The sequence below is a fragment of the Diceros bicornis genome, chromosome 19 (genome assembly GCF_020826845.1).
Source record: "Diceros bicornis minor isolate mBicDic1 chromosome 19, mDicBic1.mat.cur, whole genome shotgun sequence".
Lineage (NCBI taxonomy): Eukaryota > Metazoa > Chordata > Mammalia > Perissodactyla > Rhinocerotidae > Diceros > Diceros bicornis.
The window spans coordinates 26083280-26095943 of record NC_080758.1 but is presented as its reverse complement, the minus strand read 5'-3'; the positions used below and the strand labels follow the sequence as shown (position 1 = coordinate 26095943).

The 12664-nt window shown below is 56.2% G+C and overlaps 1 protein-coding gene across 1 annotated transcript; it reads right to left on the bottom strand.

Annotated features, from left to right (window-relative positions):
- Positions 1–28: 28 nt before the first annotated feature.
- On the bottom strand, positions 29–9801 carry E2F1 (E2F transcription factor 1). Its single transcript, XM_058562900.1, has 7 exons — positions 9449–9801; positions 4600–4690; positions 4021–4240; positions 2598–2750; positions 1780–1894; positions 1463–1685; positions 29–1339 (listed from the first exon to the last, which is right to left on the bottom strand). Exons 1-7 carry the CDS (start codon positions 9707–9709, stop codon positions 1092–1094), a joined length of 1311 nt encoding a protein of 436 aa, XP_058418883.1. The 5' UTR covers positions 9710–9801; the 3' UTR covers positions 29–1091.
- Positions 9802–12664: the final 2863 nt, after the last annotated feature.

The window sequence follows — 12664 nt, the reverse complement described above, 5'->3', positions numbered from 1 at the left end:
CCAGTTCACAGACCCAAAACCCGGCCCAAACACCATCAAAATATTTATTAAAACCAAAGCAGGAGAGAACAGAGCTGTTAGGAAGGCAAATCAAAGTGCAGATTGGAGGATGGGGCAGAGCAAGTGGGGTGGAGGGGGGAACTTCAAACGCCACAGGAGGGCCCCTGTGGTCTGGGCAGGGGGAGGCCCTTCACCCACCCCTCTTGCCCACCCTGTCAGCGAAGGTCCCCCACTCACCTCTCCCATCTCACATCCATCCTGGGGGCAGCTGAGGCCCTGCAGTGACCCCCTGGGGAGGGACCACGCCCCTCAATCCACCCACGGCTGTCAGTTGGTCAGTCTGTCTCCCTCCCTCACTTTCCCAATAAATAAACCGCTCAGACCTCAGCTCCTTCGGAATGGGGCAAAAATCAGCTCAGGGACCCCCACCCTTCGCTCAGGGGTACAGGGAGTTAGGGCATCAGCCCCACACCCCTCCTACCCTTTGCTGGTGCCCCAGGCTTGCCAAAGAGGCCTTGATAAATAAATAACGCTCCATTAAAGCTTCGATCAGAAAAACCTTTAAGACGACAGAAGTGCTCTCGCTGTCCTGCAAACAAGCAGGCCAAGGCCTCGCCACCCGGCCTGGTCAGCACGCAGGATTCTGGGGGCAGGTGGCCACCCTGGGCCTCGTGGGGCCCCTGGAGCAAGGAGACCAAAAGTGCAGTTAGAGCCCCCACCACGCGCACACATGGACTCATGCACACACACGTGGACACACTGGGGCGTGTTTTCAGTGCACGCACAGATGTGTTCACCTTCATTCCCCGGTACATGCACACACACATGCTCACACACCACTCACCCCGTGTACACACATGTTGGGTGTTGGGTGCATGCACATACACACCACAAACAGAATCCTTCCCTTCCTGGCTTGCTCAGCCTCCTGGCAGTAGCCAGACTCCAGAGCCAGAAGCTTCTGGAGACAGGGGAGAGGGGTATAAATTAAACATTTCCAATTGGGCTGGGAGGACAGCCAGGGACAGGGGGCTCCAGGGCTGTAGAGACAGGATGGGCATCTCAGGAGGCCCTGGCCCCTCTCAGCCCCATCAGAAATCCAGGGGAGTGAGGTCCCCAAAGTCACAGTCGAAGAGGTCTCTGATGCCCTCACCCTCCTCAAGGCCAAAGTGGTAGTCAAGGGCCTCGTGGGGGGGGGACAGGCTGATGAACTCCTCAGGGAGGAGGCCGGAGAAGTCCTCCCGCACATGCTCCAGGAGCGAGTCGGCCGCCACCAGCGGGGACAGGCGGTCCTCGTCCACGGGGGCCCGCAGGCCGCCCATCCGGGAAAGCAGAGGTTCTGGGGAGATGGGGGAGCATCACAGGCCGGGGACGCTCCGGCAGGGAGGGCAGAAGGGGCTGTCACGCCTGCCCACCCACCTGGGAGAGGGGCCCTGCCCCATCCCACCCACCCTTCACCCACCTTGCTCCAGGCTGAGCAGGGACTGGCTAGGATCCGTGGCAGGGGATGAGGAGGGAGATGATGGTGGTGGCACTGTGGTGGCAGGGTCAGCTGCCCTGTCCTCCTCCCCAGAAGCTGTCCCCTGGGACGAGGTCTTCCCGGGGCTGATCCCGCCCGCGCTCTCCTCAGGGCACAGGAAAACATCGATGGGGCCTTGTTTGCTCTTAAGGGAGATCTGAAAGGTCTGGGTGGAGGCAGCAGGCAGGGTAAACTGAGGCTCAGCTGACCACCATCCCAGCCCAGCCTATTCTGGTCAAGCCTGGAGTCCCAGGTCTCACCTCCGAGGAGTCCACGGCTTGGAGCTGGGTCTCGGGAGGAGCCTTGATCACCATGACCATCTGCTCTGCAGGGTCCGCGATGCTACGAAGGTCCTGGCAGGTCACATAGGCCAGGGTTGGTGGAGTCAAGGACCACATGACCTTTGACCCCTGGGGGTCACCCACCCAGACAGCTCATAAGGCAGAGCCCACACCTGCCTAGTCACTCCTGTCCTCTCCCATCTCCCACCCCAAGGCCTGGCACATAATTGGTGCTTGAGCCTACCTCATGCCTTGAGCCTCAATTTCCACATCTGTACAGTACCCATCGAATCCCAAGTAATGATGGCTGCCTACAATAATTTCATGTAAATTACCTAACACGACTCAAGGCCTGGTGGTGAGAATTTATTCTGACCCATGATCTTGGTGTCAGTTAGTGGTTGTGTCCAAAATTTATAAACGTAATCTGGGTAGTCACTTTAAAAGGCTTATTTTAAAATAAAGTTTCTGTTTTTGCAAATGAAAGACAAAAACTTGCATCTCTAACCTTGAAGCCGCAACCATGTACTGAATCCCTGTACTAAATGATGTTCGTTATTGCTGGTACTAGCTTTTCTTGTTTTAATCTGTGCAATTTCAGAATTGGATTATTTTCCCCTTTTACAGACGGAGCTGAGGCTCAGAGAGTTTAAGAAACTTGTCCAGCATCGCAGAGTGAGTAAACACTGTGCCGGCACTTGCATCCAAAGCCAGAGCCCTCTCCTGGATCCCGGGCCCAGGGTAGTCTCTCTAGTCCCACTCGGTGGGACCCCGCCCACCAGGCAGTGCAAGGATATCGCTGGCTGTCGGCGTCCTCGGAAAGCAGCCGCAGCTGTGTGGTGCAGATGTGGATCAGGTGGTCCAGCTGCCGCTCGCTCTCCTGCAGTTGCCGGAGGTCCTGGGTCAGTCCTTCAAGCCGCCCGCCAATCCCCACTGCTGCATGGCTGCCTCTGCGGGGAGGCAAAGGGAGGGTGAGCAGCTCCTGACCTCTCTGCCCAGGAGCCCTCATCTTCGGCACTCAGTCTGCTGCTGCCTCTGTTCTGTGAGACCCAGATGAGCCCTGGCCCCAATCTGGGTCCGGCTCCTCAGCTGGGAAAACAACAGAGGGCTAAAGCTGGGCTCCAAGTCAGATGGGCATGGGTTTAAAGTTGGGCCTGCGGGGGCCAGCCCCGTGGCCTGGTGGTTAAGTTCAGCATCTCCGCTTTGGCAGCCCAGGTTTGGTTCCTGGGCGTGGACCTACAACACTCATTGGCAGCCATGCTGTGGCAGTGACTCACATACAAAACAGAGGAAGACTGGCACAGATGTTAGCTCAGAGCGAATTTTCCTCAGCAAAAAATAAAAAATAAAGAAAATAAAGTCAGGCCTGCATGTCTATAAACACCCACGTGTCCCTCACGGGGGCTAGATAAGTAACGATGGCATAGACGTGCCACAGAATACTCCACAGTTGTGTAAAAAGCCAAGAATGCATTAGATGTACAGATATGGAAGCATTTCTAAGACGTGTTGTCAAGTGAAAAGAAAGAAGAATGATGCAGAATGGAATGATCTACCAAAAACCGAAAGGGCAGATGAGTTCAAGAGAGGGAGGACATGGGCCGGCCCCGTGGCTTAGCGGTTAGGTGCGCTCACTCCGCTACTGGCGGCCCAGGTTCAGATCCCGGGCGCACACCGACGCACCGCTTCTCTGGCCATGCTGGGGCCGCGTCCCACATACAGCAACTAGAAGGATGTGCAGCTATGATGTACAACTCTCTACTGGGGCTTTGGGGGAAAAATAAATAAACAAAAATTTAAAAAAAAAAGAGAGGGAAGGACAAGCGGGGAAAGAGGTGAGAAGGGAACAGTAAAACAAGAATTAACAGGAATAAAAGTTGTGTTAGACCAGCTCCGCAATGGCAACAGAAGTCAGAACAGTGGTATGAGGGGTGGAAACGACTGGGAAGGGGCACAGGGAACTTTCCAGGGTGCTGAAATGTTCTTTATCTTGATCCGGATGGTGGTTACCCAGGTGAACAGGTATGTACACCACACTGAGCTGGATACGTAAGGTTATGAACTTCCCTGCATCCATCGCCTCAGGGAGCCACCTCTCCTCTCGAAGCCTGTTTCCCCAGCTCTAAGATGGGGATGCAGGCAGCCACAGCATCACTATCAGCTCCTCCAGGCTGGCCCAGCCCCCGGCCCCACCCACCCTCCTGCTTGGCTGGTACCTACAGCCACTGGATGTGGTTCTTGGACTTCTTGGCGATGAGCTGGATGCCCTCAAGGACGTTGGTGATGTCGTAGATGCGCCGTTTCTGCACCTTGAGCACCTCAGCTGCCCAGTTCAGGTCAACAACGCCATCAGCTGAGCGGCTCAGCAGCTCCAGGAAGCGTTTGGTGGTCAGATTCAGCGACGTCTCATAGCGTGACTTCTCCCCCGGGGATTTCACACCTGGGGGAGCCAGGCAAGGCAGGGTCCCTCAGCACCACCCCCACCCCCAGCTGGGCCGTCCTAGGGGTGGGGTGGGCAAATGGCTCCTTCCCCTTGGTGAAGCCAAGCAGGGAGGCCCTGTGGCTGCTGCCTGCCAACCAAAGCATTCCTCTTCCAGCCGGGGAACTCCCGAACCCCCAGGGCCTGGGGAAGCCATGCCAGGCGGCCACTCCAGCTGCCCCTCGGGGCTCCCAGAGGCCTGGCTCAGGCCCCGGCCTAGGCCTGGCAGACCAGAGCTTAGTTTGCAAGTATGTTTGTCTGTCCACACCCCAACCTGGGCCTGGTCAGGGGGCCTGCCCCAACCTGAGCTCCGCAGGTACCTTTTCCCGGGTGGCGGCCTCTGCCCCGGGCTGGCCCGCTGCTCTCAGCCAGGTATTGATGGTCAGTTTCCAGGTCCAGCCTCCGCTTCACCTGCAGCAAAATAAATGGGAGGATGCCCAGTAACCAGGAGAGTGAGGCCACAAGAGACCCGGCTGAGGCGTGGTGCTCCTGGGCCACCCCTGGCCTCAGTTTCTCTACCAGTGTGCCTAGGTGTGTGAGTGAGGGGCAGATTCTAGGGGACACAATCCTACCACACAGGACAGAACACTCAACTGGAAGGCCCAGTTCCACCACTACCTCCCTGGAGGCCTGTAGTAGTTTGCCAATCGTTTGATACTCCTCCTTTCAAAAGATGGAGCCTAATTCTCCTCCCCTTAAATATGGGCCAGACCTGGTAACCTGCTTCTAATGAACAGAATGTGGTGAAAGTGATGGTGTGTCACCTCACTTGAGACGGCGTCATCGAGGCACTGGAGCTTCCTCCTTGCTCTCTATATTGGACCACTTTGGGGGGAGCCAGCTGCCATGTCATGCAGGCGCTCAAGTGGCCCTACGGGCAGGCCCAAGTGGCCAGGAACCGAGGCTCCTCCCAACAGCAACATGGGTAAGCTTAGAGGCAAATCCTCCAACCCTAGTCACACCTTCTGTGGAGTGTAGCCTGGACCAACATCTTGACAGCAACCTCAGAAGAAACCCTGAGCCAGAGGCACCCAGCTAAGTCTTCTCTGAATTCCTGACCCACAGAAACTGTGTGATAATATATCTTTGCTGTTTTAAGCCATTAAGATACAGGTCCCTTGGGCAAGTCACCGACTCTCTGGTTTCCAACTATCTGTGAACATTAGTTCAGGTAGTTCACTATGTGCATACATTAGTTCCTTCCATCCTATGGACTGGCAGCACGGTAATGGCCCCATTTTACACACAAAGTAACTGAAGCCCAGAGAGGCCCCAAGTCACACAGCTAGGAAGTGGCAGAGCCAGGATCCCCGCCCAGGATGCCCTGATTTAGTTCACACTCGAAGATGGAGATTGCCCTGGAAGTCTCACAGGCATCTCAAAGGCACCCTGACCCAAACCAGACATACCCTCCCCTCCCCCATCCACAGGGTTTCCTGAGCTAGAACCTCTTCAGCCCCGCCCGCCGCCCTCATCATATCTATTTGCCAAGAAATCCTGTCACCACAGCCACTACCACCTCCCACCTGGACCATTCGGCCGTCTCCTCAACGGTCCCCCTGCCTCCGTCTGTCCCCTTCCACCTTAGTATCCTCATCTGCCACCACTTCTCCACATGAACTTCTGCTGAGACATGGTTTTTCACAAACCTATGCCTCTGAGCCTTAGCCCATGCTGGTCCCTCCCTGCCTCCCACCCTTCACACCTACTCCTTCCACCCCTATGACCTTACCCATCACTTAAGACTTTCTGATCCTGTGATAGAGACTGCACCTCTTCCCCCTCTGAACTGCCTCAAACCCAACCTTTTCCCACAGTCTGTCACTAGAAACTTCTGTATATGTGTTTGTTTCACCCGGAGGCCAGGGAGCCCTCAGAGGTGGGCACTGGGTCTCAATCATCTCTGTACACAGTGTCTGGCATGAGGCCTGGGCATCCACAAATGTCTGCTGAATGAACCTCCCCACCTGCTGACAGACACGGACACTCCCTCCCTCACACACATTCATGGGCTCCCTCAGGCGTCCTGGAGATAGAAGAGCTAACATGTGCTGGGTGCTTCCTGTGAACTGAACACCTGCTAAGTAACTGCTTCACCTGCACTCAATCACCAAACCCACCCATCACCCTGCAGCGGGTGCTACGATCTTCACTTCCCGAGGAGCCTGCACCTGGGAGAGGTCACACAGACAGTGAGAGGTGGAGCCCGGATTTGAATCCTAGTGGGCTGGTAGAGCCACGTTCATATCCACACGTCCTGCCTCTCTAGAGCCTACTCCAGAAGCCAGGTCCCCAAGAGCCAACCAGAATGTACCCCCTCTCCAGTCCTGCCCACAGGGATGGAACCTGGCATGCTCCTGCCAACTGCACCCCTCGCCTTTTCCCTGTTCCCCAGGCCCTTGCCCACCCTGAAGGCAGGTCAATGCCACACCCTAAAACAAGGGCTCAAATGTCGCCCCTCTAGAGACTCCCCACAGGGGCCGGGAAAGGCAGGGATGAAGACACACAGAACACTGGTGAAAAATCTCATGACCCAAAATGCCCATCCACGGGAGGGGGCCACAAAAACCGTGATTCATCCAGCCCCAGGAATACCAGCAGCTGTCAAGGACTGAGGCAGGTCGACGCAGAATCCTCTCAAAGACAAGAAAAATGCTATAGGGAAATGCACTTATATGATCCCTTTTTGGATTAAAAAACTCCTGAAACCTGTTTTCTCTGATTCGGTTTCTGTTATTATAGAATCCATTTCAGGAGGAACCTCCGTATGGGGAGAGGTTCCATGAGGAATTGTTGCCTTCTCTGTAAAGTGTGAACAATGCACTGTCTGAACACGGAAATAAAGGAAAAACTACAATTTTTAAAACTTTGGAAAAGGAAAGCTGTCATAACCACCTTTAAAAAAACACACAAAATAGGCTTAGGAAAAGAAAAGAGAAGGAAGGATGGATGGGGCTGAGATCCTGCCCCCTTCAACTTTCACCTCTTAACTCTTTTTCTACAGTAAATATGTATTATATTTAGTTTGTTTTTTAAAGCCATGACAACAGGGTAGAGGTGGATACGAAGAGCCAGGAGGAATGGCTGAATTGCAGAGCCTCGTATGCAGGAGATGCTCTATGAATGCGCACTGGTGCAGAAGCTGAGCCTGTAGCTTGTTTCAAGGACTGCCCCAAACAAATGCCAGTGCAGAGGGTCGGCGGAGGTCACAGCGCATACAGCCAGCGGCTACTCAAAGGCACAAGAGTTGGGGGTGTTAGAGGGCAAAAGCTGACCCCCCATCCCTGCCCACCAGCAGAAAATGCCCACTAGCCCTTAAGTATTGTGAGGGCACAGGCTCCTTACTTGCCTCTGTGCCTAGTACCTAATGGGCGTGCACTAACTCAACAACTGTTGAATGAATGGACTGCTCAGGCCCAGTGAGGCTGCCCCAACACCACTGGGGGTGGAGCGGAGGGCACGTTTCCTCAGCCCCATCCCTGGAAGTATCTCTGAGCCTGGAGCTCAGCTCCTTGAGGGCAGGACCCACAGTCCTGGGCCTGTATGTACTTGTCAGTCAGCTCAATGGAGGATACTTGTCCAGGTCCCAAGCTGGTACCTGCAGGGACAAGCCACCAGGATATAGGAGACAAGCCAGGTGACCCAATCCTGGGACCCCCTCCTCCTCACTCAGTAGGAGGAAGGGGCCCTGGGCTTCCTTCAATCTGTTAGCATCTCTAGGAGGCAAGGCATCCTAGCACAGCAGTTAACTGCTCGGGAAATTTGGACTGGTCCTACCACTCACTAGCTGAATGACTAGGGAAGGTTCTAAGATTTCTAGGCCTCAGCTTCCCTATCTGTAAAAGGGGAAGGTTGTTGAGAGGGTTAAACAAGTTAATTGGGTAAAGTGCTTGGCACAGAGCCTGACACACAAAACAGTCTCAAAACAATGGTGGCTGCTATTGTTATTAGTATTAGCATCTTGGTGATTCCGGAAGGCAGCACTGGGCATGGAGCCAAGGAGATTGGGGGAGCCTTGCCGGGATGCCTCAGGGACCAGCTGCCACCCAGGCCCCCATCAGCAGTTGGGCAGCTTCCACCTCCTTGCGCTGGGCCCTGCCTCACCCCTCCCACTTGCTCCAAGCCCCCTGCTGAGACCCCTCCTGCTCGCCCCACCTTCACTCACAAGCTGTGCCAGTCAAACTGGTCTCCACACCCTGTCCTGCAGCCCACAAGTCCAAGCATCAGGCCTCCACTCCCTTCTCCCCCACCTCTTCTGGACCCCCCAGATTGAACTGGTCTTAAGCCTCTTGCTGTTCAGGGAGCACTTTATCAAGGCATCTCCCAGGGATGTTTACTCTCTCCTTGCGGTGGGGGGCCTCCTCTCCAGCTCCCAGAGGCCCAGCCTACCCAGTACTTCCACAGGGGCAGAGGGGTCTGCCTGCCTGATTAATGAGGTTCCATAGCAACCAGAGCCTGGGCGGGTGGAGGGTGGCAGATGGAAGGACAGGCAGAGGGAGGGGATCAGCAGCTGGCCCAGCCACCCCGCCCCTGCAGAGAAGGCCTCCCAGCCAGGAGGCCTGTCCCCAGAGGCCCAGGCCTGCACCTGGCAATCTAGCGCTGAGGCAGGAAGGAGGATCTCCTCAATGGCTCTTCAACGGTCTGGCCCCAGGACACCCTCCTTCACCTCCCCAAGCAGCCATGCCCACTACTCAGCTACAAGCTCTGGTCTGAAGCCAGCAGCCCTCAGTTCAAATTCCAGTCCCACCACTTGCAGCCGTGTGACCGGGGCAAGTCACTTGCCCTCTCTGAGCCTCAGTTCAGATGGGTCACCGAGCTCTCAGTATGGTTGTGAGTTTTAGCTGGCTCGAAGTCTGCCAGGCCTGACATGCAGTCTGCGCCAGTTGAATACACGTGGGCCATTATTATCTCTGAGTTTGACCCACGCGAGGCTCCGGTGAGGACGCTGAGGCCCAGAGCACAGAGAAGCAAACAAGGACTGGCCCGAGGTCACCCCGCACCCTGGGGCGGGGCCCGGAGGCTCAGCCCAGGCTCGGCACCGCCCAGGCCGGGCGCCTCAGCCCACCCCTCCCCCGCCCCCGCGGCCTCCGGGCCAAACACCGCGCCCCGCCCGGGTCTGCGCGGGGGGTCGAGGCAGCGCTCTCAGCCCAGAGTCCCTGGTGTCCGTACCGGCGGGCGGCCGAGCGCGGGGCGCGGCGCGCTGGGTGTGGGCCGGGGCGCCTGCGGCGTGGCGAAGAGCAGCAGGTCGGGGTCGCGGGGGCCGGCGGCGGGCGCGGCAGGGCCGGCGGGGGCCGGCGGGGCGCTGGCGTCCTGCGCCGTGGAGATGATGACGATCTGCGAGGAGTCGAGCAGCCGCAGCGCGCCGGCCCCGAGCAGGGCCTCCAGCGCCGGCGCGCATGGGCCGCCCGCGGGGGCCCCGGCCACGGCCATGGCGCTCACGGCCCGCGCGGCCCGGGGGGCAGGCGGCGGCGGCGGCGCGGGCCCATGGCGGCAGGCCGCGGCGAGGGCTCGATCCCGCTCCGGATCCCGCTCCGCCCCCGGCCGCCGCTGCCTGCAAAGTCCCGGCCACTTTTACGCGCCAAATCCTTTTTGCCGCGAAAGAGCCACGAGCCGCCGAGCGCTGCCACCATTGGCCGTCCGGGCCGTGACGGAGGCGACGGCGACGGCGCCCATTGGCTGCAGGGCGCCGGACCGGCGGCGGAGGGCGGGACGGGGCGGCGGCGCGAGGCGGCGCGACCAATCGCGGGACCGGGCGCGCGCAGGCTTTGTCGGGGCGGTGCCAGGCGCGTTAGCACTCCCCGCGCGCAGCCGGGACGGCCCCGGCCCGAGGCGTGGTGGCCCCGCCCCCGGACACACCTCACGCTGCTGATCCTCTGTGGAGACCTTAGGACTGAGCGTCTATTCTGCACATCTCACCATCAGCAGACCCCACGTGACCCCCAGACCCCCCCGACCCACCCCTCCCCCACCTGTAGCCCCAATACCCTCAGCCCAGATCTCTAGAAACTGCCCCTCCTCTTTTCTGGGTTCTCAGGCCCACCTCCAAAGCCCCTGTCACCCAGAGCCCAAGCAGAAGGGGGCTGCTAGGAAATGGGGGTGGGACTTCTGGCCTAATACAGTTTGGGATTTTCCTGCAAGCTCCCTTATAGCTGGAATCCCTTCAATAGCCCATACACAGCTTCTGCTTGAACTCATTCATTCAACAAACGTTTAGACAGCCTGCTCTGTGCCCCATTCTTGACTCCTGGCTCTAAGGAACTCGCAGTTTAGTGAAAAAGGGAGGAGGGGAACAGAGAGGTAACACATGTTTACGATACGATGAGGAATTTCCACCATAAAAGTGACTCCATGTTAGACCTCACCAAGGGAGCAGGTGAGGGTGCTGAGCATGAAAATGCATTTAATCTGGAGGCCCTGGGACCTCTCCATCAGCCATTTCTCATTGTGCAGGTCAGCTGGTTTGACCAATATTGTCCCCTCCTCTGTCAGGCCTTGTGCCAGCACTGAGGGCAGAGATGTGAAATTCATGATTTACACGAATTTGCCTGCCATCTGGTGGGGATGACCCACAAGAAAAAAAGTAGTTAAGACACAAACAAGAATCAAATCACTAGGCCCAGTATGAACATCACTTCCTCCAGGGAGCCCTCCAGAGTCCTCCATTGCCTGATGCTGCCTCTGTTCCAGCACTGACCACACACTGGGTTTCTCCATCTACCTCCCCTACCAGACTGGGGCCTCTTCCCAACACTGGCCTGGCCCAGAGCAGGTACCTAGAAGGGTTAGGAAAGAAACACAGAGGCTGATGCCAGAGGCCACCTAGAATGCCACAAGGAGGCCTTGGTTCTGCAAGAGTAGTCCTTAGGCCCCTGGCTTCAGAATCACCTGGGCACTTGTTAACTCTAGCCCCACCCCAGCCCTGCCAATTTAGAATCTCTAAGTGCCCAGGAATCCACATTTTCACAAGCAGCCCCCGATCCCCATTCCAGGTGATTTTTCTGTGCTTTTCCCATTTGAGAACAAATTGGTATACCCGTATAACCAAAATGTGTGGTGCAGCCTCAAATTACAGCCCCTTGAGGGTATTTCTCAGCTTCAGTTTCCTCATCTGTAAAATGGGCACATTGCCCTGGCCCCTTCCAGGGCTGCCATGAGGATGAAAAGCCTAAGGGATCTGAAAGTGTTTTATAAATTATGAGGTGGTTTAGGAAAGCAGCAGGAGTTTCCTAAGCAGTTTGTGAAATCACTCATTGCAGATCCTAGACTGTGTCTGCACTAGAAGGAACCACAAAGACTACACAAGCTTCTTGCTGCACAGATGGGAAAACTGAGGCCCATTCAGGGGTAGGGACCTGTGAAGCCAGCCAGTGATAGAATGGGGCCTACACTGGATTCCCATTCCTGGGGCCAGCCTGTCCCCCTTCTCCTCCCCGGTTAGAGAAGCTACTATTGGAATGGTAGGTCTCATTTAAAATAATCAAGCCAGGGGGCCGGCTCGGTGGCTCAAGCAGTTAAGTGCACGCACTCGGCTTTGGCGGCCCAGGGTTCGCCAGTTCGGATCCCGGGTGCACACCAGCGCACCGCTTGTCATGCCATGCCATGCCATGGCGGCGTCCCATATAAAGTAGAGGAAGATGGGCACAGATGTTAGCTCAGGGCCAATCTTCCTCAGCAAAAAAAGAGGATGATCGGCATTGGATGTTAGCTCAGGGCTAATCTTCCTCACAAAAAAAAAATAAAATAAAATCAAATAACCAAGCCAGACCCTGACAGAGGGTGAGATAAGCCAGTAACACTCCCTTTCCAGATGGAGATTCCTTCCTCCACACCTTCCCAAAGGGTCTCAATAACAGTAACATTCACTTTTTGTAAAGCACTCTCATACCCAATAGTCACTCAACAAACACTTATTGAGCACGTGCCATGTGCCAAGCACTGTACTGGTTGCTGGAAAAGACAGATATTGTTATTATTGCCCCATTTTATGATGAGGAAACTGAGGCCCAAAGGGCACAAGCTTACCTAGCATATGAAAGGCTATTATTCAGGCTTGGTGAGGCTAAAGCCAGAGGTGTTTCAAAGCCCTGCCTTTCCCCAAAGTATTCAAGTACACAGCCTCCCAGGTAGAAGCCAGTGCTCTCCTTCCCACCATCTCTCCTGTTCTGCTGCAGCAGAAAGGAGCGAAGATCAGAATTCCCAGTGTGAAATCAAGGAAGAGATAAGGGCATTCTGTATCTATTAATACCCACTTGAAAGCAGCAAAGGCCTGAGAGATGGGTTCCCTTGGCCCCAAGCCTGGCAGAGCCTGATAAGGCTGTTCTCAACATCAACAGTTCTCCTCAGGCTGGGAGGCTTCCAGAACATCCACAGTTACTGGGCAGCCAC

Excerpts from the sequence above, each read along its gene's own strand:
- E2F1 (XM_058562900.1), bottom strand. The coding sequence starts at position 9,709 with ATGGCCGTGGCCGGGGCCCCCGCGGGCGGCCCATGCGCGCCGGCGCTG. Across the intron at positions 4,691-9,448 it reads CCGCGCTCGGCCGCCCGCCG|GTGAAGCGGAGGCTGGACCT; the intron begins GTACGGACACCA and ends ATTTTGCTGCAG. Across the intron at positions 4,241-4,599 it reads AGGCCGCCACCCGGGAAAAG|GTGTGAAATCCCCGGGGGAG; the intron begins GTACCTGCGGAG and ends TGGCTCCCCCAG.